The following is a 26,591-nucleotide window of genomic DNA, read 5'->3' as shown; positions in this document are numbered from 1 at the left end:
TTCATGGTATTTTTAAAAATATTTAATATTTTTATAAATTAAATTAATGTTTCATTAAAAAAAATTTATTACCTACATTTTTGTTTTATAATTAATATTAATAACTATATTATCTCGATTATCTTGATAGTATCAATTTTTATTATGTTTATACTTGTTTATTTCATACATTTTTTTAAACTTAACTGTGTATATAAATTTATTTATGTGTACATATATATTTATATATATGATTAGTTATAAGTTGCATTATAGAAAAAATTTACAAAATAAAAATAAGAATAAATAGACTTTTTGCCCCCGAATTATTACCACTGTCACATCGTACCCCCTGAATATTTCGTGCTATTAAAAATTCCCTCGAACTACGCACGTTACTGAGTTGTGGGACATATGTTAGATTTCATCCTATGTGGCTAATGGAGACGCCACATGTATAATTCAAACTAAAAAATTAATTTAAACAAAATCATTTTAAAGATATAAAAACACAAAATATTAATTCAAAAATTATATAATTTATTTTCTTATTAAAAATATATATTTTTTCCTTTTTTATTTTTATTTTTCTTTTTGCACTATTTCTCAACTTTGACCTCTCCTTATTCATCTTCTATGTTTTATTTTTTAGGTGGTTGTTGGATCTGTAAGGTTTGGGGTCGGCGACAACGGGGTTGGGGTCAGGGACTGCGGGCTGGATCTGCGAGGTTTGGGGTCGTGGACTGCGAGGTTGGGGTTGAGGACTACGGGCTAGATCTCTGAAGTTTGGGTTCGGCGACGAGGGGATTGGGGTCATGGACTACGGGGTCGGGGCTTGCAGAGGCTTGAATCTAAGATTGAGAGGGGGCGAAGTTGTGGTTGACGGTGAAAGTTTTGTGCAATGGGGCTTCGCGACTACTCCAAAGGCGTTGGGTTGACTGGGTCGACGAAGAGGACTTTGCGACGGCTCTGTGTGCGACTGGGTTGGGCAAAACGATTATAGAATCTCTATGATTGGTTGCGTGAAGTTTTTTATTTTTGTCCCTGAGATGTTTTGATAGAGTTTAAGGTTATAAAAGTTTGATTTAAATTTGGGATTTTGATGATATTTTGAGTAATATATTGAGGTATTTGAATATAAGACTCGGATCTTAATCAAAATTTTAGTGTTTTGTTCATAAACTATATAAATAAAATTGGGTATATGAGAAGAGGTGGCCTACTTGTTCATAATTTGAATAAATGGATCAGAAGCTATTATTGAGTGACATGTTCATAAACTCCATTAGCAAAATGTTTTTTGTTCTTAAAGTTGTCTAGATTTAACGCGGATGAAGGAGAATGAATGACAATCAAACCAAAAAATGATATATATTTTTTGTTTTGTTTTGGGTTATAGTGTTATTAAAATTATTATTGGTTTTTTTTTTTTGTTATAGTTTTATTAAAATTATGTTTTTAGTTTTTAATTAGTTAATATGATATTTTTTTATAAGCAAAAAATGTGTTTATATTTTATTTTTCTGATATTAATTTTCTATAAATTAAATTAGTGTTTTTGAATCTTTTAAAATAATTTTGTTTAAGTTTTTAAAATTTTAAATTAATTTTAATTTTTTATCTAATTATTTTAATATTATTAATTTTTAAATTAAATATTTAATTTGAATTATACACGTGGAACTAATGTACCAGCACAAAATGCCAAAATATGATCTACGTTAGCCACATAGTATAAAATCTAACAAAAGTCTCACAATTCAGTAAGGTGCATAGTTTGGAAATAATTTTTAACAGGGGTGAGCATCTAAACCGACAAACCGCGGCGACCGACCGCACCGCACCACACTACACCACAAACCGCGGTGTCAAAAGTGGAATGGTTCGGTATGGTTTGTATCTTAACTAAACCGCGCGGTGCGGTGCGGTGTGCAGTTTGGCGATGTGAAATTTTGGTTTGCACCACACCGCACCGTATACTTACAAATATGTTAAAAAAAATTAAACTTTACATATATACTATTTTTTAGTAACCCAATCTAAACTAGGAACACACTTAAATTAGGAGTCCACTTAAATTAGGGTATAACCTTATTCTCTAACACATCATACACGATAACAACTCATTCCTCTCTCATCTCATTTGCGCTTCCTTCCTATCACCTCTCCATCTCACACATATTTTTTAACACACTTACACCGTGAAAAACCACCCAAACCACACCGCAAAAAATAGTTTGGTTTGGTGCAACGAAATCACACCGCACGGTGTGTTCTAGCTACTACACTGCACTTGTGGCGTGGTGTATTAAAAAGTGTTCAAACCGCCCAAACCACACTGTGCACACCCCTAATTTTTAACAACATGAATTTCAAAGGGCATGATGTGACAGTGGTAATAATTCAGGGACTTATTTCTTCTAAAAATAAATATGTACATGATAAACATTAATAATCATGTAATAATTTAGTTATAAATATTAAAGAAGAATTATTTTAATTGGTAAAACTATCAAATATTTTTTAAAATGCTATGAAAATATACATTTTTTTATTGTTATATTTGCTATTGTCATAAAATAATTGGTAAATTCATTCATCAATTTTTATATTTTATTTATGTATTTAAAAAATACCTAACTAAAAACTCCTAATAGTTTTCCAACAAAATTTCTACGATGGACTACAAAATTATTTGTTGGAATTTTTTTTAGCATATAATAACTTAAATGAAATCCAACCATATGGGGGAAAAAATAAAATAAATATGCTGTTCGAGGAGATTTGAGTGCAACAATAGAGGGTGTAACATCTATGTTACTCATCATTTTAGCAGAGCAATAGATACGGTGCTGGTACGAGGCCGCCAGCGCAAATCCACTAACCCCTCTTTCTTGTACCACTTGAGAGTGGAGACCACCGCGGAATACAGAACAAGCAAGTATAAGGCCACGGTCGCTATCCTGTTACAAACACATCCACCCCTCCCATTTCTCAGTGTCACCCCTAAACTCGTAAGTCTTCTATTAATCTTCTCTGGCTTCGACTCCTCCCCAATCTATGATCTCTTCCTTAACCCATTTTCGATGTTTCCAAAAGTCTTTAACTTTATTATTTTTCTTTCAATTTTTAATTTTTTTCCAGGTTGTATACGTTTAGGGTTTGGAACACTGTACATTTTGGCACGATCATAGAAATTTAAGGTTTGAATTCTCTCCTTTCAGCCTCAACTTTGGAGTTTGCTGATAACATTTTGAATTGCTTGGTTGGGCTAGAAGAGTTGGTTTGTCCATCATAAGAAACCGAAAATGTCGAACCCTGATTCTTGATTTTCTCTGATATCGATCGCAAATTTAGGTTTTTTTTTTTTTTTTTTTTGGGTATTGATCAAATGTCAATAGTGTTTTGGTTGGTGTATGTTCGATAATTTTTGGGTATTGATCAAAAGTCTTGCTCTAGTCCGAGACTGGTTGCATGCTCTTGTCAAGCAATGTTTTATATATTTATAGGCATGGTAGTGTAGAAACATCTGTTTTGCAATGTCGCTCTAATGTAATGCTTGTGTTTAGGTTGATGGCTTTGATGCAGTAATATGTGAAGTTGAAGCTTCAATTAGAAGGCAACATGGGATTTGACAACGAGTGTGTATTGAACATTCAATCTCTTGCTGGAGAGTACTTTTGTCCCGTTTGTCGTCTGCTTGTATATCCAAATGAAGCGTTGCAATCGCAATGTACCCATCTATATTGCAAGCCTTGTTTAACTTATGTTGTGAAAACTACTCACGCTTGTCCCTATGACGGCTACTTGGTCACAGAAGCAGATTCCAAGGTTTCTTCCTTGTGTTATTTTTGCCTCAATTGTGATAATTATCTTTTTATTGTATGCAGAGTCGTAGACTTTAACCTTAAATTGTTTGTTGCAGCCACTTACTGAATCAAATAAACCTCTTGCTGAAACCATAGGAAAAATATCAGTCCATTGCCTATATCACAGGAGCGGTTGCACATGGCAGGGATCTTTATCTGATTGTACATCCCATTGTTCTGAATGTGCCTTTGGAAATTCTCCTGTTGTATGTAATAGGTGTGGAATTCAGATTGTGCATCGTCAAGTACAGGAGCATGCACAAAGCTGCCCGGTGAGTTTTTTTTTGTAAAAAAAAAGTGAAAGATTAAGAAAACAATTAATTGTTTCGAAGAAATGAATTACTTTGGCGTTTGCTTGACTCATTTGTTGTACAACGACAGGGCGTGCAGCCTCAGGCACAGCAGGTTGAGGGTGCTGCAGAAACTTTAGCCACCGGCACAGCAGGTACTGCCGATCAGGCCCAGTCCGCTACTCAGGTAGCAGCTGTGACTTCTCAGGTCCAGCCTTCTCAAACTACAGCTGCGACGGCTCTGGGGAAGGATCTCAATCAACAATCCGTTTCAACTTCTCAAGCCCAAGCTGCTACACCTACTACTGAACAATGGTATCAACAGCAGCAGCTGTATCAACAATATTATCAGCAATATCCTGGGTACGACCTGTATCAACAACAGCACTATCAACAGTATTATCCATACCAACAAGCCGCAGCTCCACAATACCAGCAACAGTACGGGCAGGCTCAAGCTCCACATTCTTCTGGTCAAAATCAATCTCAGGCGTACATGCAACCTCAATCTCAATTGCAACCCCAACCCCAACCCCAACCCCAGCCGCCGGCTGCAGTGGCTACTCAACCTCAAAATCAGCCCCAAATTATTCTTCCGCAGCAAGTACATCCTGCAGTCCCACCTCATTCACAAACTCAATTACAGACTTATCCACTGGCACATGGCAATCCCCAGCCTCAGCCTCAGCCTCAGCCGTACTCCCAAAATCTGCTACATCCACATGCTCATTCTCAACATGTGCAAATGCCACAATATCTGCAGCCTCCTTCTCAGCTCCAAAGTAAGCAACAGACCCAATCACAGGTCCAGCCTCAGTATCATCCCCCTTCTCAGCCCCATTTGCTCTCACAAAGTCAGCCACCTGGGCAGCTTCAACATAATCCTCAGCAAAATCAGCCTCTTAATACTAATTTGCAGTCTCAGATACAGCTTGCATTAACCCATGCAGTGACAAGTCATCAATCATATCTTCAACCTAACATTGACCAACAAGTGCAGGGTGGAACATCACAACAATATTCAGTGCATGCGCAGTCCCAGGTTCTATCTAGCCTTCAGTCACAAAATCCTGTTCAGATACAGAGTCAGTTCCCTCAACAACTTCCATTGATGCGTCCTCCACTTTCTCATGCTACAACTCCAGGCCAGCAGCAGCCAACTTTGGTACCTTCACCAGGTCAAATCCAGAACATTCCTTCTGCAGAACAACAGTCAATCCAATCACATTTTCATCAACCAGGACAGCCAGTCCACCAACGCCCTGTTATGCAGCCAGTTCAACCAACTTTTCCTCAGCAACATTATCAACAGCAACTACCTGTGTCATCCCAGTTGCGTCCCCAGGGACAATCTCATCTTTTTCCTTCTCAAACTTATGGTTATTCACAGCTATCACAGAACGTTGCCCTATCACATGGCATGCAACATGCTAAACCTCTAAACCCAGTTGGAAGGCCTTCCATGAATAATCAGGGAGTACAATCTCAATTGTATACACAGCATGCTGGTGGTCTTGTTAGGCCAATGTATCCTGGAGCAAATCAACAAGGAGCAAATCATAATAATATGCTTATAGCAAATAACCAGATGCAACTTTCTTCTGAACAACATTCTGGTGTGAACTCAAAATCCACGATAACTGAAAGGAAAGATGATCAAACATTTGATAAAGGATCGACCAAGATCGAAGCTGAAGTTTCCTTGCAAAAAAGTGTAGAAATTGGTGGGAATGATTTGAATTCAGTACCTGATATAGCAGCTACAGTCGGTGAGATGACGACTGAAAAGTCTGAAACTGATATGGAGTCCATGGATGCTAATCAAGTAGGTACAACTTCTAAGGAATTTTCACAGTCTACACAGATGTTGGGATCAGAAAATGGAGAGCCTAAGGCTAAGCCAATAATGGAAGAAGATGGTCTAGAAAGCACTATAGGGCATTTGAATAAAGGTAAACCAGGTGAAGTGGTTGCTGAGGACACAAAAGATGTTCTTAAGGTAGGGCCTGGAAATATGAATCACTCAATTGTAGAAGACAAAGAGACTGTGGATGGCTCTCCAAAGAAGGCAAGTAACTTGCAAGGAGTATCAACTCAAAATGTTACTTTAAGTCGTCCACAAGTTGCTGGAGTTGATGAAAACAGGGGTTTTCTGCGATCTAGTCAGGTGCTAGCTGGTGGTTTTGTAGAACCCTCTCATCCTTTACCTGACCAGGGAAAGAATCAGCTGCCGCCATCACATTTTGGTCCTTCTGTCCCACAAAGGCCTGGTGGTCCTCCTTTATTACAAGTACCTCCTGGGCTAGGCCCCCCTCAAACTTATTTTAGGCCTCATAAACCTGGACATATACCTGAACCCCGACCACCAAGTAGTATCACGGACCTGGGCTTTGCAACATCCATTGGGAGAGGGCCCAGTCTGCATGGCTCTGCCCAGCAAAGCTCTGAGCTGCAGTCTGTTGCTCCACAAGGGCCATATGGTCACGGGCATTCTCCTCACCTCGCCAATGCTGGTTCTTACAAAACATCTCAAGGTGAACCTGTTGGAGTTCTGTCATTTGGTGTATTGCCACATCGTCCTTTTGATTTACATGGTGGGGTGATGGCCAGAACAACACCTCATGGTCCTGAGTATCCAAATCAAAGGTCCAATTACATGGATGGTAGGGGGCCTAATCCCCATTTTCCTGGGTCATTGGAACAGAGAACCCTTGCTCAGCCATCCAATGTACATGCTAATATGATGAGGATAAATGGCAATGTGGGTTTTGATTCCTCTTCAGCTATTGGGTCAAGAGATGAAAGGTTACCTGTTCAAGATGAACGGTTTAATTCCTTTGCCCCAGGTTCAAAACATCGTGTTTCTGATCGAGTGGAGTTTGAGCATGATCTAAAGCACTTCCCTAGGCCTTCTCTAGATGCTGAAACTATGCCAAAGTTTGGGAGTCTATCATCTAGGCCCTTTAATAGGACACCCCATGATCTGAAGTTTGATACCAGATTAAAAGTGGATCCTGGGGTGGGCCCTGTTCCCTCAAGATTTATTTCTCCCTACCATGATGGAGGTTCCAATGGTGCAGGAGAGAGACCAGGTGGCCATCATGAAGATGCTTTTGGGAGAATAGAGCCCACTCGTGGTCATCCTGATTTTTATGGTCCGTATGGTTGGCGACATATGGACAATATGGCTTTACGAAGTCCAGGTAGAGAACATCCTGGTGTCTCAATGCATGGATTTAGAGGTGCAGGTTCTGATGACATTCGTGGCAGGGAAGTACATCGATTTGGTGAGCCATTTGGAAGTTCATTTCGTGATAGTAGGTTCTCGATGTTGCCTAGCCATCTGCGCAGGGGCGAGTTTGAGGGTCCGGGTAACATTGGAATGGATGATCCCTTAAGGCATGATTTGATTGGGCGAGGTGGTTTTCCAAATCCTCTTCGCAGGGGGGAACGCATGGATAACTTTTATGGTGATTCGTACTTTGGAGAGCCAGATGGTTCTGGAACCCATCCACGTCATGCAAGGATAAGGGAAATGGGGGGACCTGGGAGTTTTGACTCATTTGGTGGGGCTGATAGGTCAAATCATCCACACTTTGGTGAGCCTGGATTTAGGAGCAGCTTTTCATTTCATGGGTTTCCAAATGATGGTGACATTTATACAGTTGAGTGTTTTCCTCCTGCAACCATTGTCTTATAAATTTTCTTATTCAGCTTAGCCTGTTTAGGGTATTATTATTTTATTTTAAGTTAAATTTCCTAGGAAAGTCTTTTAGTTTATATTGTTTTTCTTCTTGTGCGTAAATTGCTTTCTAGTATCTATTTTTACGAATTGCTTGTCAATACACACGCATATATTTGTATATTTAAATAATGAGTTTGTGATAGGGAGACCTGGCGATTGAAAAGTCAAGAAAGAGAAAACCACCAAGCATGGGATGGTGTCGGATATGTAAAGTTGACTGTGAAACAGTTGAAGGTTTGGATTTGCATTCGCAAACAAGAGAGCACCAGAAAATGACTATGGACATGGTATTAACTATCAAGCAGAATGCTAAAAAGCAAAAATTGTAAGTATCCTTTATTCTGGATGTTTGCATGTTTATCATTTACCATTTATATTATATGATTTAGAGACCTTATTATATTTTACCCTGTGCCATGTGTTGTCAGAACTTCTGCTGATCAGTCCTCACCTGGAGATGCAAGCAAGTCAAAGGATACTAAATCAGAGGCCGTGGAGAAAAAAACTACTTTATGATGGTTCTTCAATTGGATCTCTAGAATTCACTCTTCTCTTCCTGCGGGTGGTTTATGCTAGTTGTCATTTCAGGTTGCTGTCATGTTAGTCGAGATGGTTTTTGGAACAGAAGTTCAATGGCAGTTAAGTTTACTTTTTTTAAAAAAAAAAACTTAGCCCTAGATACTAGATAGTTTTTTTTTCAATCTATATTTTGTGACATTAGCATTATCATGTTGAAAGTAGTATTATGATATTGCTTTATTTGTTCATTCGGTGCTTGTCACCTTTAGCATTTTGCTGGGTTTTTTTTTCAGTTACTTTTAGCATTTTGATCACATAATATTTGATACTAAACTCTGTGCTCTTACAGAATTTATGTTGCCCAACACGTAGTCCTATCCTCCCACCCTTCTCATTTGGTGTTTGATTCAGTACTTGAGCTTTGTTGTAAATGTGCCATTTTGTGTGTAACCACCCTTGCTTTTAAAACTTCTCTCCAGGCTATCCTGTGTTTTAATAGTTTTCGTATGTCTCATGGTTTTGTACTGCTCTTTCTTCTCTTCCCCCATTCTCATAAATTAACGAATCTTCACTAATTTTGTGTAGTTGAACAGCCGCTTTTTTTTTGTTGCTCTATCCTGTGCCTTTTATGAATTTGTTGAGAGTCCATCTTTCTAGTTTTAATACTTATCCCTGTTGAAGGTGGAACTATTTTAAGTACTAACATAGCAAACTTTCTATGTAATTAAAGAAGAAACTCAGTTAATAATAAATGTGAGGATGTGACTTTTCTATATCATGAACAAACTTTTCAAGTTCAATGATTGTTTAGGAGGCGTAGATTTTGGTCCTCTTTCAACATTATGTTTACTTATCAAAACAGTAATCATGATATATATGGTTGTAGTGCCAAATAGATGAAAACATATATTAATCAATGCATTAGTAAAGAGAAAAAGGGCTGACAAGCTCTGTGAAACTGGAAATTATAATTATGACATTGATAAGATCATAACATTATAAGGAACAACAATGACATGAATAAGTATTAATTACAAAAATTTAAAAAAAAATTCTTACTGATGATGGCAGTGAGCAGAAGCCCCTCATCTCTTTTGTTCTTTTATGCTGGTGCTGAGCTTGCCGTATCAAATTTTGGAAATTTTTTTATGTTTATTTTGTACTCATAGGCATATGCTATCTCCTGTGCAAAATAGAATTTTTTATTCAATATGTGATATATAATTAGTCTATGTGTAATTTGGTAGTTATATGGCATAAATCAAACTTCTAGGGCATGATGAGAAGACTATTATCTTAAGGGTTTCTTAGTTAGGTTCAGGTTTTGCTTAAATCTCTTAATATGAGAATTCACTTGACAATGTGTAGAAAAAGATGTTGATTCATTGTGATGTTGATAATATATAGGAGCTTTATTTATTTAATTATTTTATCATTTTCACTTTTAGCTCAATTTTTGTATACTCAAACTAATTATAGAAGTTGAGATTAAGTTTTTGACCATGTAGTTTACTTTTGGAGTTTGCACTGTTGTCAGAAAACAACACATGATTACATCAATACAATGAAAGAAATTTAAGAGATGTGAAAGTAGAGGAACTGTTTTTCTCCTGTTTCTGCTTTGTTTTCTTTTGGAGTTGTATATGCATTAAAGGTTGTATGGCATATGATGAAGTTCGTGATGGTGCTTTTGAACTTCTTAATTAACATTCATCAAAAGCTTATGGTTGCTAATGAATATACTGTGAGAGTAACAATAGAACTATTAACTGTTAGCTATGTTAGTTAGAATTGTATAAATCTTTTGATTTTAGCTTTATTGGTAGATTTGACAATGGTGAACACAACTCAGCTTTACCAAACTAGCAAATGATAATTTATTCTGTGCGACTTCAGTTAATTGTTTATTTTGCCCACCTGTCATAACCTGATGAAACCAAAAAAGAAAAAACTGTTAGTATTTCCTTTATATCTTATGTGGGGACTTGGAAATTATGGTTTTTGACACTCTTGAGTAAAAGGCTCATTTCCGAGTAGTTTTGAAGTAGAATGTGTATTGTTGTTAATTTTGTCTCTTGCCTTGAGGTCTAATGCATCTATCACCATGTATATTAGAGCTTTTGCGGTCTGTGCTTAATAGTGACTTTTATTTCTGGTGAAATTTTCTTTTACAATAGATCTTTTCAAATTCGACCTGTCTTTTTTCGGAGAAGCAGACAACATAGAGGCTGAAAGTTCAGGGGAAAGGTTTACTTCATCATCTTTTGTAACATGGTAAGGTTGTGTTAAGATAAGAGTAAAGATTTATTTTGCAGCAACTGCTTATTAGTATTAATATTTTGATTTGGCCGTATGTTGGGGAGTTATATGTTTATAGATTATATATTCAAGAACATTTTTCCATATCTCAGGTAGTTTATTATGTTCCTTTTTTTTTTTAAATTGTCATATGAACGTAGTTGGCATTTATCCTTAGGCAGTAATTGGGATACTGTTTAAAACTGTCTAGAAACGTCATAAGTTGGAACCTTACTTCTTATTTTGCTAGATGTTTATAGTTAATTGGATTCAAATCTTTAGGTTAGTTTTTTTAGGAGGCTTTAGAGATATTGGAAACTTTCAGGCATGTTGGCCATTTGTCGTTATATTTGAGTTGGGTTGAAACACCTCAACTTAAAATTGTAGGTTTTTATCCTTTGTTCTTGTGTGGGGAATTAAGGCATTGAGGACTAGACGTATAATATTAGTTGTTATGCTAACACATTTTTGTTCAGCTAATTCATATGGAAGTTAGTTGAATCCAAGAGGGGTAGCTCGAATGGCCTAGTGGTTTGCTCTCACATGGTCTGACATTTGAGCACCTACATACTTAGTTTTCTGATCTTAAATATTTTAGTGTTAGGCAGGAGAGCTTGATTAAGGACACTGGTAGCTCTATAGAATTACTAGTTCTCAAAGTTTTTCTATTTAATGTTGATGTTCTGGTACCACACATGGATTAGGGAGGAAAAAAGTAAATAATCTTGAGCAAAAATAATTAGGAGTGAAATTGCTATTTTTATTATTATTACTTATGCCATTACTTTGTGATTAATGGGAATGGGAAGCACTACCAGGCAACAAGAAAAAATAAATGCATGAAGATTAGGTGGGTTCAGCATGAATTGATTGATTAAAATGGATTGGTCTTCTATAATTTGAATACTCTTAATTTGTTATTTGCGCTTCACGTGAACGATATTTTTAAAGTCAAACATAAAATATGCATATGTATTGAAGATGAATCTCATTAAGATCGTGTTTGGTAAGTGGAGTAGAGTGATTATTAGATGGATTTAAGGTATAGTGGCTTCTGGTACGAAATATTTTAGGAGGGAATTGATTAGTGGATGGGTTTGACATCCTTTAAAATTGGAGGCATTTTAGAAGAAATTTTTTCTTCTCAAGTGGATTTTGTGCATCATTTACATAATGAAAAATAACAACCATGGATAAAATAATATTTGTACAAATAAAAGCTTTCTTCCTTACACTCCAACTACTTAGTTTGCCTCCCAATATTTGGGCCAGTATGGTATATAGCTTTTAGAAAAGCTAGAAGCAACTTTCTAGAAAAGTTGTGCAATAAAAGTGTTTGGTAAACAGTCATAGAGCAGTTTATTGAAGAATTTATGCTTTATGCGGCTACAATTGAAAGCTTTTAGCTAAATCTGGCACAACCTAGCTTTTAGTTTTTTTTCTAAAAACTGTCTTTTTAAAAAAAAAAAACTCTATAATAAATGTATTTTTTATCTAAATACATTTACTTATTTATTATATATTAATCCAAATTAAAATATTTAAATTAAATTAATATAATAATAACATAAACAATAATTTTATTTTGTTTCATTTTTAAATATTTTTTATTTTAGTAATTTTATATTAACAAATTACATTAATGTAGAAATATTTTTTTAAATGTTTAATATAGATTTTGTTATACACTATAATATTATATTTGCATCTTATAGTATTTTTAATTTATAATTTATCAAATATGTAATTAATAAACATAAAAAGTGAGAGTTTTGCATGATTTAAATTTTATATATTTATGATTATATCATGACGAGATTATTATACTACTATCATTATAATTAGAATGTTAGTTACACCAACTAATTATAATATATATATATATATAATTACATGTGTATAATATATAATATAATATTTTTGTTGATGGTCGCTTTATTAAAACATTTTTTAATTGTAACATGTTAAAAGAAACACAATATTAAACTTATTTAGTATGTGAAATATATTTTAATAAAATATAATAAATATGATATCTATTTTGGTCTTTTTAATATTTAATAACATTTTAATTATATAGTTTACCAAACACTCTTGTTACAGTATTTCCAACTCACAATATTTTAAAATTTATAATTTATCTAACAATCAGCAATTTTTTCAACAGCACAACTATATTTGTTTTTTCCCACAAAACAGCTTTACCAAACTGGCCCTTTGTCTCTCCTATGGAACGTAGCAAATGACTAGTTATCGTGGGAGATGAAGTCAAATTAGACTAAAATTGCAAAAATAACTCTGGATTATTAATTAATTTCCGTTGTGAATAATTTTACCTCATAAAATATTATTAAATTACCTAGCGTAATAAGACAATTAATTTAAGTGCATTGTGTTAAAGATAACTTAATAACTTTTGAAGCTCTGAATCTTTGAGGCAATGTGCGTTAAATAATAATTATATGAACTGAAATTGAATTATTGGAAGTTCAATAATCTCGAAGCTCATAAAACTCGAAAATTGTTAGCACTTGATGGGCTTTTGTTTTCGTGTTTTAATAATTTTTATGTCCTTGAGAATTATGAGGTGGAATTTTCCGACCATATTTTTTGCGATAAACTTTGGGTTTTATTGAAGTGGTCATGAGACAGCTTCCTTGATGTTGGATGGCAATAACTGGACTTCCAATCCTGCTTCTTTCTTGTATTTAAAACAGGTTTGTTTTTGTGGTCACAGTTTTTTGGTTTTGTTTTTGCCGTTTGGATTTTTATTTATATAAAAGATCATTTCATCTGGTCCGTCCAATCCTTGACTGGATCAATTTTCGTATTTGCGTGGTTAACCTTTTTTTAAAAAAAAATAATAATAATAATAATCACGATGCATGGACAACGTAATTGGTGTGTGTTGTATAATTGTGGACCTTGAAGGCTGTCATTGCCCATTTCATTGTTGAAGTTAACATTTTTGTTAATATAATTTAGATTATAAATCTAAAGGAAATCTAATGTCGTTAGCTTCTTTGTACATTGGTAGTGTAAATTTCTCTTTCAATGTCTATTTCCAGCAAAATCCATACCAAAATACCAATGGCTATTATAGTTTTGGTTGGTGCATAGGAACTTTGTTTTGCGGCATTCTGGGTTAGGGTATTCGCGTCAAGATAGCAGTGCATTGAGAAGAAAAGAAAAACTCTACACAAATTTTAAAGATTATAATAACCATAATGCTAATATTAAAACTAATAATAGCAGCAACTTGAATAGTGTTGATACCAAAACAATAATAATATTAAAATAATAGGAGTGCCAATACTAATAAACATATCCTAATATTAGTAAGGTTAGATTAATTGATGTCTTTTATTTGTTTTATAAACATATTCTTATGTAAAATGACACATGTATCCTCGTAACTTTTTTATTTCTACACGCTTTCTGAAATGTTTACATCGTAAAGTTAATAAAAGCATCTTTAAAAAATCAACAATGAATGATTTGGTTCAGTTATTTTTTAACGTGAATGGACAAAATGTAAATCACAATTACTTAATTATAGTTTTAATTCTCAATTCTTTTTGCTGGTCAAGATTATGTGTTTGTTTTAATTTAGGGCTTGGGAAGAAATGAAGAATCCTAACTATAAAATGTTCAAAAATTCCATCTCCGTGATTTGGATGGATAATAAATTAAAATAGAAAGAGAATTAAAATTAAATCTTAACCTTCCAAAAAATTTAGAAACTCCAAGATTTTTAGGAATAAAGAAAATAGTAATTGGTAAAAATTGTCTCTTTTTTAAAGTTATTTTGTACTCTGGTTTAATTTTGATAATTTTTTACAAAATGATCCGTCTAAAATTTTCGACTAGATTTGTTAGATATTATTTTGCAAAAAATTATCAAAATTAGGCGTGCAAAATGATTTTAAAAATAAGTTATTTTGCCACCCAAAAATGGTGAAGGTTTTGGAAATGAGTGAAAATAGACTTAATTTAAAATGAAATGGGTTGAGTAGATTTAGCATCTATCTTTATGGAAACTTTGAATGGTGCTAACCTGTTTCATGAATAATGATTTTCTAAATTACTGCAATGCTTTTTTTTTCTTTGCTAACATTTACTTGAAGCTCAGCTACTGCTTTTCCGGTCTCACTTCAAGATATTGACGGTGAAATGTTCAGCTGCGGATCTCTTCCCCTTGGAGCTGTTTTTCTTTTATTAATTGCTGTAAAAGTTTTTTTTATTCCTGAATATGTGTTTCGATTGAACAAAACAATTGTTTTGAAGCATATTAAATCGTTATTCAAGATTATCTGAAGTACTATTCTCTATATTTTGATTCTCTTATCATTTAACTAAAAAAGAACAAAAGAAATTAAAAGAAAAAAATTGATCGTATGCGTTGTACGATGAAAGATTGTTATAGTGAGTGATGTATGAGAATTTTGTACGAAAAGAAACTAGCTAATAGTACTCGTGTGGCCTATGCTTGCAATCGCGGTTGAATCTTATTCTTAGCAGCCGAAAATAATTTATTTTTTTTAATTAAAACGGAATAAGAAGTGGGATTTTTTCCATCTAGTATTATTTAGTTACACAATTTTCCCAACCATTTATATCGTATGCTTCTAGTTTTGTTTTACTACTGTACAGCTTATTTTAAGTACCACATCGTTTTAAAACAAAGGCTCTTTCTCTAAAGCATATATAATAATGGTAATGGCCCAGTTATCAAAGAAGTTTACCAGTTCCTTGGAAGGAAAGGAAGAATAGAATTTGTGAAAATGAAATCCTCAGAGACTTCGACGAAACCCATCAACAGTCATGGCGCTGGGAGCAGTGGAAAGCCACATTTCAGACCAGCCAAGGACGACACCAAGCCTGTTCTCCAAGACCCGGTACTCTCTTTCTCTCTTAAATATTTAATTTTCATAATTAATTCCTCTCGCCATTAATTTTGATTCTATATACTAACTTTTTTTTTTATTATTGGTTTGTTTGTTTGAATTGGACTTTTTTAGATACTGAGGTCAGATCCGATTGAAACAGAGGAAGCAGTGTTGCTGTTGCCACCCTTCCCTTTCATCAAAGTAAAAAATCCCCAGCTATAAAATGGGTTAAGAAGCCACTGAAATTCTTCTTATTTATTTACTTATATGTTTAGGGTTTATTTGCCTAATTTGGGCAAACGATTGTAGCTAGCTATGCGGTAATGTTTCCCTTTCATTTTCGCGAGAGGATTATCTATGTTTTGCTTAGCTAATGGTTGCTTTGGACTGTATAAATATTCAATTATTTATAATAAAAATATTTGAGAATATTGAAATTTGAAATTCGAAACATCTTAGTAGTTTTTTTTTTTGGAATATTTGATCTGGATTCTTAATTTGAATATGAAAAAGGCTTTAACATGGCGCTTGAATTTTTTTATCAGCGGGTAGCAGGTGATGGTTTAAGTTTATTGGGATTCTGGAAGTAATAAGTAGCCATGTAATAATTTTTATGTACTTATTTTCTAAAACACCACATCAGTCCTGTGATAAAAATTCTAGCCGTTCTCTTTGAATATACATTTCTTGATAATGTCATATTAATTTTCTTTATGAGTATATTCACTTTTAGAACTGTAAAATGAATTTGTCAGATTTTCATTGTTGACTTTCATGAGAATTTTTAAATTATTTCTTCTTGAACGGTGGTCTCCTTTTTCTTATAAATTTCTTGAGGTCTTATTCCTTTTTTTCATAATTAAATCCTTTTTGGACTAGCTACAGATCATAAACTACTACTTCACCAATTAGTAATGTGGGAGAATTCTTCCTTTTTTGCTCCTCAGCTTGCTTAGTGGTTCAACTGTTGTTCCTTCCTAATGGCAAGTTCTTACACATTACTCACCCGTTCGCAACGCCAAACACTATTTCTCAATTAAGCATGCTGCCAATATTCATCACGAACCAGGAACTTTCTATAGGATTCATAGTTATATATATATAAACTAGGTATAAAATACGTGCAAATGTACATTATATTTTTTATTTTTTTAGAAACGATGTAATATTTAAAAAATTAATTAAATAATAAATAATATGATTATTAAAATGTAGAACATGATTTAAGTAGAAATTTGTTGTCGTATTACGTGAAGAATTACTGAGGTACATTTTCAAACAGTGACTGAATAACATAATATATTAAACTTATAACTGGTTAAAACCAAATTAAATGAAATAATTGAGCTTGACAAATTGGGTAAGAAGGATTTCGATGAAGTTAGTTAACAATATAGTTAACATGAAACAAATGTAAACATTGTGACATATGTGCATAGCTCGTTCCCACTTTAAATTCCTCCAAACAAACAGGACAGCTCTAGCCTATCTGTTCATCACCTTCGCTAACTATGAAAGTAATAAAAATCAAATCCACAATCTCTATATTATTCTAATATGGAAACCAATCCTCAACTGTTATGTATGTCTCACAGTTTTAAAGTTCTATCTATCTTTAAACATTCTTTTTTCAATAGTCATGAGACTCTGGTTAATAGCCAAAAATAAAAGTTAGACTGTGTTCGATAATAATGATATTAGTAATTTATATAAATTATTTTTTAATAATATTTATAAGTAACAAACTTTAAAAAGCACAACTAACAATTATTTAATTTAAATTGGTTGTTTAGAAGATGCTGAACCTATGGGTTATTTATTTATGATTTTATTTTCAATCATGTTTGCTTTGGTTTTGGTGAAACAATGTTGAATTATGTAGTAGTTTAGTTTATGTATAAATAATAAATTGGAATTTGTTAATGTAATGAGAATAATAATAATTTAACTACCTTTGGATTGTTCCTTGTAAGTTTCTTAGATGAAATCACAATGTATTATAACAAAACACCTGAGAAAAAAAAATCAAAAGTGGAATAAGTTTTCTAAATTGTCAATTTGTATAAATATAATATATATTTTTAATATTTTCATAATTTTGTGTTTACCTCTTCTGCAAGTGGAATTATTTTTAGAAGGATGATTTTGATTTTCTTATTATGAGTTTTTTTTATTGATGATGAGAATGCTAAGATGATTTTTTAGTATTTGTATTGTGCCTATGATTGCCAAAGGTTGTGTCGTTTTGAGTGTATTGTGCTTGCAAATGTCAAATGTTGTGTCGTTTTGAGTTGTTGTGGTTTTTATTATTTGAGAGTTTATATTGATGAGAAGAGGTTTGATAAGATAATATTTATATAAGAAAACATTTATGTATTTATAATGTGTTACTCAATGCGAAAGATTGTGTACTCTTGAAATGATGTGTACTTCTAAATCTGAAGTGTTGTATTATATAATTTTTTTTTAAGATTAATCATTTGATTGTGTAAAGAAGCAATTATTGTATTTTTTGGGAATAGAAGCAATTGTTCAATTTGGATGACTTATGTAAACTTTAATTTTTTTTTTAGCATATTCTGTTAAAGTCATACAAAATCTGTTAAACATACGAAATTATGTTAAGTGCACAAAATTCTGTTTGATAATAATTTATATAATAGGTAAGATATAATGTCAAAAATGGGAAATTAGATTATTTTTCTCATTTCTCCTCTTCAACCAACAATGGCAACTCTACCGTTCAACCACCAATAACAGACTTAGAAATTATGTTTACATTGGTGAAATTTTTTAAAAATATTTATAAGGGGCAAAAATATTAAAATATATAAAAAAAGTAGTAAATTATAAAATTTAAAGGATGTAAATGTCAAAATTTACATAAAAATAATTGAATTGTAAAATTTAGACAGCATAAGTGTCAAAATTTATATAAAAAGGACTAAATTATAAAAATAACATAAACTTATATTTAAAAAAGATTCAGCACCATGTGGGTCTGCTTGTGTCAACAACCACTGGTGATACGTGCTCCATGGTCGTATTCCTCTCACCTATGTGAGCCTAACCCCTTGAATTCCATGGGTTGGAATTCCATGGCTGTGGTGGAACTTTTGTCTTTCAGCCAAGATGCTTCATCCAATTACGGACAACGATGATGTCTATTGGAAAAAACAAGAAAACACGTTAGTTCATACTATTGGTTAGAGAGTAGTTTGTAATTGGATCAACTTCAAAGATCACGGTCACTAAAAAATCTCTAAATATGAGGCTTCTCCATCTCATTCTTGTTATTCTAGGCATTTGTGAACCATACTACCATCATTTCAAGACTCCCCACGATATAGGCTTCAAAATCCAATGATTCACACTTGCAACCATCAAAGTTAGCCAACGCCGTTGCTATGCACCACAGTGGGAGCTTCGGTTATGCATGGTTCATGGTGATTTGAACCAATTAGTAACCTTTTTGTTTTAAGGGTAAATTTTATTTTGGCTTTTGTGTTGTGCAAAAGTTATCGATTAGACTTTCTATTTTGTTAAATAACAATTCGGACCCTACATTTTAGAAAATGAAACAAAATAACACCATCAGCCCAATTTTGGTAAAATGTTTTTTAAATATGACCAAAATACCCTCATATTTTATTAAATAATTAAACTAAAATTTAAAAAATATAACATTTTAATGTGAAAAAAATAAATAAACAAAACCGAATTAAAATCTTAAATAAAACTAAAATAAATCTTAAACAAATATCTTAACTAAAACTTATCTACAACTAAAATGAATTACAAAAAAAAAAACTAAAACGTATACTGAAAATTTTCAAAACCCTCTTCTTCTTCTTCTTCTATTCAAACTTGGTTGCCTAGGTGCTGGACGGACATGAGACGGAGACTATGGCGACCATGAGCGTCGAATCTAAAGGGGTTGGGAGGAAGGTCGAACGACTGGGGACACTAGATTTAATGGGACTGGGACGAAGGATGGAGCGCCGATCTGAGTGACACGAAAAATGGGGACACCGAGGACTACAAATGTTCAACAACACTTAGATCTGACAAGAAGGCAACGAAGGGAGGCGAGCTTCTTCTCTGAACTAGGCGCGCGATCTTCTTCTCCAATCTGTGCGGACGTACTTCTTCTCAGATCTAGGCGAACGGACTTCTCTCCGGGCAGTGATCTCAGGCATGGGCTTGATATGGGCATTGGCATTGTCTCCGAGCAGTGGATGTGTGTCTCTGGTCTGGTTTGATTTGTTTTCTTCTTTTCTTTTTTGTTTGCAGATCTGGTTATAGAGCAAAGAGGAAGAAAAATATGTTCTTATTGTTTGAGAATTTACTGATTTGGGTTTGGTAAAGATATTAAAGATTGATATTATTGATTTTATTTGGGAAATTTGAGTTTCTATGCTTAATGAGATATACTAAATCAAAAAAATGCTAGACACTTAAATCATTTCAAAACAATGCCAAATTTTTTGACAATACCCAAAATACCCCTCTCATAATTTTTCTCACCCCTTCCTCTTCCCTCTTCCCTCTCTCTCCCTCAACACATTCCTCTCAACTCCCTCTCTTGAAAAAAAATTCATGGGTAAGATAAAATATCATAGAAATCAATGTAATAGCAAGTATTCAACACTTAGGACACTAAAATACTACATTTCGAACAGATTTGGACATGATTTTTGGGTTTTTTTTGCGATTTTTTTCAGATCTGAAACTTTGAAATCTGCAGAAAATCGACGTGGTTCGATGGTGGTTCGATGGTGCTCGATGGGGCCTTCAAAATCAAGATTTTCATGAAAAAATCGATGTTGCTCGATGGTGGTTCGATGGAGGTTCGATGGTGGTTCGATGGTGTTCGATGCGATTCTTGCAAGATACGTAATTTTTCACTCGGGTATCCGTTTGGGGTGATTTTTTTTTGATTTTGGGTATTTTTTCAAGATCTACACGTTTGGGATGTGTATATACACATTTGGGAAATGTAAATCTTGAAAAAAATGACAAATGCAAAACATACCTCATGTTCAAGATATGTTTTGGTATGTTTTCAAGTTCTAAACTTTGAAAATGTGTATATGAACATATAAAACGTGTAGATCTCAAAAAATACCAAAAATAAAAAAAAAATCATCCCAAACGGACACCCGAGTGAAAAATTATGTCTCTTACAAGAATTGCATCGAACCACCATCGAGCAACCATCGAACAACCATCGAGCAACGTCGATTTTTTCATGAAAATATTGATTTTGAAGGCCCCATCGAGGTAGTATCGAACACCATCGAGCAACCATCGAGTTGGGCATGATTTTTTAGTTATTTTTCAGATTTGAAACTCGGAAATATGTAGAAAATTGACTTTGCTCGATGGTGCTCGATACCAGCTCGATGGTGCTCGATACCAGCTCGATGGGGCCTTCAAAATCAATATTTTCATGAAAAAATCGAGATTTCTCGATGGTGGTTCGATGGTTGCTCGATGGTGGTTCGATGGTTGCTCGATGGTGGTTCGATGGTTGCTCGATGGTGGTTCGATGGTGGTTCGATGCAATTCTTGTAAGAGACATAATTTTTCACTCGGGTGTCCGTTTGGGATGATTTTTTTTTTTTTTTTGGTATTTTTTTGAGATCTACACGTTTTATATGTTCATATACACATTTTCAAAGTTTAGAACTTGACAACATACCAAAACATATCTTGAACATGAGGTATGTTTTACATTTGTCATTTTTTTCAAGATTTACATTTCCCAAATGTGTATATACACATCCCAAACGTGTAGATATTGAAAAAATACCCAAAATCAAAAAAAAAATCACCCCAAACGGATACCCGAGTGAAAAATTACGTATCTTGCAAGAATCGCATCGAACACCATCGAACCACCATCGAACCTCCATCGAACCACCATCGAGCAACATCGATTTTTTCATGAAAATCTTGATTTTGAAGGCCCCATCGAGCTGGCATCGAGCACCATCGAACCACCATCGAACCACGTCGATTTTCTGCAGATTTCAAAGTTTCAGATCTGAAAAAAATCGCAAAAAAAACCCAAAAATCATGTCCAAATCTGTTCGAAATGTAGTATTTTAGTGTCCTAAGTGTTGAATACTTGCCATTACATTGATTTCTATGATATTTTATCTTACCCATGAATTTTTTTTCAAGAGAGGGAGTTGAGAGGAATGTGTTGAGGGAGAGAGAGGGAAGAGGGAAGAGGAAGGGGTGAGAAAAATTATGAGAGGGGTATTTTGGGTATTGTCAAAAAATTTGGCATTGTTTTGAAATGATTTAAGTGTCTAGCATTTTTTTGATTTATAACCCCTCACTAAGCATAAAAACTCAAATTTCCCTTTTATTTTTACCAATGAGATTGTTAATTTTTAATAATTTGGGTTTAGTTTTATTGTTTTTGAAGATTTTGTTGTTGATATTTGAGTTTGATTCAAAGTTTTAGTTTAATTTTAGTTTTTATTTATTGTAACTATTTTAAAATTATAACCATTTTAGTTTAATTATAATTATTTAAAAATAATTTAATTTTTGTTATAAAATATATTTTTAATTAATTAATTAATTAATTAATTAATAAAATCTAAGGGAATTTTGGTCATATTCAAAAAATGTTTGACTAAAATTAGGTCGATGGTACTATTTTGATTCATTTTACAAAACTCAGGGTCCAAATTGTCATTTAACAAAACAGATGGTATAATCGTTAACTTTTGCATAACTAAATGTCCAAAATGATATATACCCTTGTTTTAATAAGACGATGAAAGTGGTATAAAAATAATAAGCACGTAACTTTCTAGCCTAATTTACTTGTTAAGACTAGCATACAAATATATCAAAGGTTATAGATGACACGTTAAAAAATTACAAATTACACATCAAAGGTTAAAGGTTACTTAGTGTAGATAATAATACACATAATTAACCCATAACATTTGTTTGGTTTTCATTGAGAAACAATTATAAAAAAAAAAAAAAACTACTCAGTATCCTTTCTTCTTTGATTTACTTATTGAAACTACTATACAAAATCAGCTAGTAACCTTTGTTGGGGAGAGTGAAATTACATCACCAATAAAATGTGAATCTATTTGAAATTTTGCTTGACGGAGTCCAATAAAAGATAAGAGAAGAGAAATGCAAATCTTAGTTGTAGAACAAGCCATTTGATCTTCTTGAAAGTGTCAAATTCAAGATAGAATACCACTTGAATCTTCTTTGTTGATGGAGAATCAAAACCAATGCTTATACATGAGATGTATTATTGTCCAAATTCTCTATGTTGACTGGTTTTTTCGTCAACTACAAATAAACAGATAAAAGCTTAAAGAAAATAAGAATCACACACATGTTTTTACTTGGTCCATGCTATTAATTAGCCCTAGTCCATGAGTCAATTGTATTAAGGAAGACAAACTTGCAAAACTCAAATTCTTTAAAAATTTAGGTAGTGTTTTTGCATGTACTAAGGTTGGGATCCATTTACAATTGATACCATAGCCCTATTTATAGGCGGCTAAAGGGGATAAGCTCTTTAATGGGAGCTGATTACAATAATATCCCCATAATGGGATCAATTTACATGCAAATTAAGGTTTCTTTCCCATATGATAAGCTTGTGGGCCCCATTTGTCATTCAACGGGCCCATTACAAGGTTATCAAGCCCATGACCTTACTGAAAAAGACAAATTCTAGTACTGCCAGGGGGTAGCTGCACATATGCCTATGTCAGGCGCCGTCTTGGGACATCCCTTTGCCGCTTGTACGAATGATAGAGTAGTTTTTATGGTGTTTTATAGAGATGTTTTATGGAAGTTTCAAGCTTATTTAGTTATGTTTGTGTAGTATGACACTTTTGTTGCATTTGTTTGTTAATATTTCAGGATTTATGGAAAAATTGATGAAAATACCGTGTTTGGCCCTGAAAATAAGTAAATTGGCGAAAATCGGACATTAGAGTCGTGGCGCTGGGTATGTGAGTGTGGTGCTGCGATGAAACAGAGAGTTGAAGGTTTTGGGAAAACGAGGATCGCAACGCAACCTTTTGGAGTCGTGGCACTATTACTTGAGGAATTAGAGTCGTGGGGCATAGTAGGGTTGCGGCGCTAGTTAAGCTAGAGACCACTAATTTTTGCAATCGAGGACACGGACTACGGTGCACACCTATGGGGCCGCGGCGCCTGGGGCAGTCAATGTGCAAATTATGGCATTTTAAGTAGGGGCAAAAGTGGAATTTCACGTTCAAAGCACAAACTACTATTTAAGAAACATCATGACGATTTTTGAGAAAAAAAGAATCCTAAGGAGAGGCTCAAGAACACATTCTGTGGAGGCAAAAGCTTGGAGATCAACTAGTTTCTATCATTCTTTTTCTTCTTCATCTTTTACTTTCTCTTGTAGTGATGTTTATATTTAGTCTGATGGATTTGATTATGCTTAGCATGAACTAATTTCTTATTTAGGGTGTTAATGAATTCTTTTTGAAACCTTATGATTATCTAATGAATTTTGTATGAATTCCCTATCAATATTGTGAATTATTTGTCTTGTGTTTAATGCTTGATCACCATTTACATGATTTATATGATTTTAACTTGAGATCTAAGGAGTGAAGGATAAATATGCTATAATTGAATAATCATAGGTTTGTCTTGGACGAGAGTTCCTGTATGATTTGTATAGTTTAGGGATTATGTGTTTAATGCCTGCAATATGTTAGTTTACCACTGAGATGTAGGAGATTGCTTATTATAGAGAATTATAAGTCCTAGTAAGAATATAATTTACAATTGTAATCTGCTATCACAATAGAGATAGAAATTCTTTGTTGACCATTGATTTGGCCAACGACACGGAGTCAAAATAACGACAAAGAAACAAAAAGAAATCAAGAATGGAATCCAATGGTAAAGAGGTGACACAAATGATTTATAGTGGTTCGGCCCCAACTGTGTGGTAATAACCTATGTCCACTTAGTGTTATTATTGATGTTGAATCCTAATGTCGTGATCAAAGAACTAGGGTTCTTGAGTTTCACCAGCCTTAGGGGAATTACAACTTTTCGGTGGATAATCACACTATGTTCTTTCTTTGAGTATTTAGGTTCAGGGTTCAAAAGTCCCTTCCTTGAGCCTTCTCATTCATATTTATAGACCAAAGGGGGTTACATGGGCCAATGGGCCTTAATTATCGTTAATATTAGCGTATCAAAGCAATAAAGAGAAAATAATAAATGTAGTTATTGCAATATCTCATATCTTTAAAGAAAATAAACCAAAGCATGCGACTAGATTGGTCGCATCTAATCGCGAGATTTGATGAGGCAAGAAACACCTGGTCGATTTTCGAACAGTACTCCTTCATTTTGACGCTGCCACGTGTAATAAATTCTTGTCACGTCATCAAGAGCCATTTTTAGGTAAACATTTGCCCCTCAAGTTTATTTTACTACGACCAGCATAAAGTAAATTTAAGAGACTGACCCTTCGCATACCCCACCAAATCTGTCAGAGCCGCCCATGCTTTCTCGAAAAAGGAAACCAATCATGTCTTTTCTGTTTCCCAAAAGTTGTCTGATGGCTATTGCGTTTCCCCATGCTTCGAAAAATTAATCCCATTATTACCTCTTTTACAGTGCCACGATCAATATAAATAACCCATTTTGTTCGTTTTTTACTTTTTACCAATCTTCTTGTCTTCAAGAACTCTGAAGAACAAAGCAAAACAAACCCAGAAAACTTTGCTGATTCAAGGTGCGCCTGTCCATTCTTCTGAAATCTTCACTCCAATCCTTCATCCAAGTAAGCTTTTAGATCGATTTTTTTTTCTGTTATGCTGTGCTGTGCCTGTTTTCCCCTTTATTTTTTATTTTTGAGTTCTTGAATATCCCTGTCAGCTCTTGCAAAATGGTTTCGGGGTAAACGGGTATATTGATTTGCGCTAAGTTTGGTAGGAAAATAACACTTTGCTGGGATGATGAATTAGTTTAGTAGTTAGGATTATAACTTTAGGGCGTGAAATCGAAGTAAAAATTCGATTTCTAAGCTTGTAGAAAAAACTGGGTTTTTCCCGCCCTTTCAGAGTCGAAAAGTTTTTCCTGAAAAACTTTTCACTTCTGCTTTTTAATCCATTTTCCAAATTGTTCGCTTGAAATGTAGTGTTTTTTGTCAGAATGCTGATGGTCGTATAAAAGCTTAACTTTTATACACGAGCAACGTTATTCCAACTTTTAAACATCTTGATCCTTTTGGCCATTAGATTCTCATCTCCCCTTTTCTGTTCGCAGATTTTCATGCAAGAACCGTGGGGAGGTGAGAGGCCAATTGACGACGATCTGCTGGCCCAATTGCTCGAGGACGAAGAACAACCGTCGCTGCTAATCCCGGAGATCCCTTTTTCTCGAAACACCCCAAATAATCCTTCGACCTCACCTCAAAACATGGGTCGAGTAAAGTCTACAGCCCAGAAAAAGAAATCATCCAACCCTCCTTTAAATCAGCCTGCTCCTCGGGCTGAAATTCCTTCGACCAGTGGTCGAGATGAAAATGCCATTGATCCAGAAATCCAAAATCAAGCCCAACTCCAAAACGTCCTTCGACTAGACGTCGAATGGTACGTTGCTCCTCCTAGCCAAATCACGGTTAGGATGATAGCCAATTATATCAGGAAGTACGGACTTCCTAGGGTAACCTTAGTCCGACCCACCAACGACCAGCGGGCAAACTTGCCTGGTGGCGCCTTCAGCGCCTGGTCAAGGTATCACATTGAGGTAGGGGCAACCCTGCCTCTTCATTCATTCTTCCAAGGAGTGGCCAATTATTTTGAGGTCGCTCCTTTCCAAATAACACCAAATGGGTATAGGACACTTTCTGCCCTTTATATCCTCTACAGCAATAAAAAGTGGCCTGTCCCCACACCTCATGAGATCAACTACTTGTTTGATCTCAAGTCTAACCCCAATCAGA

General features: G+C 34.2%; 2 protein-coding genes across 6 annotated transcripts; both read left to right on the top strand.

The window, feature by feature from the left end:
• Window positions 1–2,754: 2,754 nt before the first annotated feature.
• LOC133791189 (uncharacterized) lies at window positions 2,755–15,031 on the top strand. Of its 5 annotated transcripts, none has more exons than XR_009874137.1 (9): window positions 2,755–2,993; window positions 3,124–3,182; window positions 3,549–3,810; window positions 3,905–4,120; window positions 4,230–7,802; window positions 8,027–8,208; window positions 8,312–8,521; window positions 10,580–10,676; window positions 14,833–15,031. XR_009874137.1 is itself a non-coding variant. In XM_062229111.1 (7 exons), the coding sequence occupies exons 3-7, from the start codon at window positions 3,604–3,606 to the stop codon at window positions 8,397–8,399; spliced, it is 4,266 nt and encodes a 1,421-aa protein (XP_062085095.1). In that variant the 5' UTR covers window positions 2,755–2,993; window positions 3,124–3,182; window positions 3,549–3,603; the 3' UTR covers window positions 8,400–8,900. The 5 variants fall into 5 exon arrangements, 1 of the variants encoding a protein (XP_062085095.1); XR_009874138.1 differs by having other exon boundaries at window positions 14,828–15,031; XR_009874136.1 differs by lacking the exon at window positions 14,833–15,031 and having other exon boundaries at window positions 10,580–10,807.
• A 317-nt stretch (window positions 15,032–15,348) lies between these two features.
• Window positions 15,349–16,033, top strand: LOC133791191 (uncharacterized). The gene is made up of 2 exons (XM_062229112.1): window positions 15,349–15,598; window positions 15,722–16,033. Exons 1-2 carry the CDS (start codon window positions 15,485–15,487, stop codon window positions 15,809–15,811), a joined length of 204 nt encoding a protein of 67 aa, XP_062085096.1. The 5' UTR covers window positions 15,349–15,484; the 3' UTR covers window positions 15,812–16,033.
• The last annotated feature ends 10,558 nt before the right edge of the window (window positions 16,034–26,591 follow it).

This window comes from Humulus lupulus, chromosome 7, assembly GCF_963169125.1.
Source record: "Humulus lupulus chromosome 7, drHumLupu1.1, whole genome shotgun sequence".
NCBI classification, from domain to species: domain Eukaryota; kingdom Viridiplantae; phylum Streptophyta; class Magnoliopsida; order Rosales; family Cannabaceae; genus Humulus; species Humulus lupulus.
This window is presented reverse-complemented; position numbering and strand designations above follow the sequence as displayed.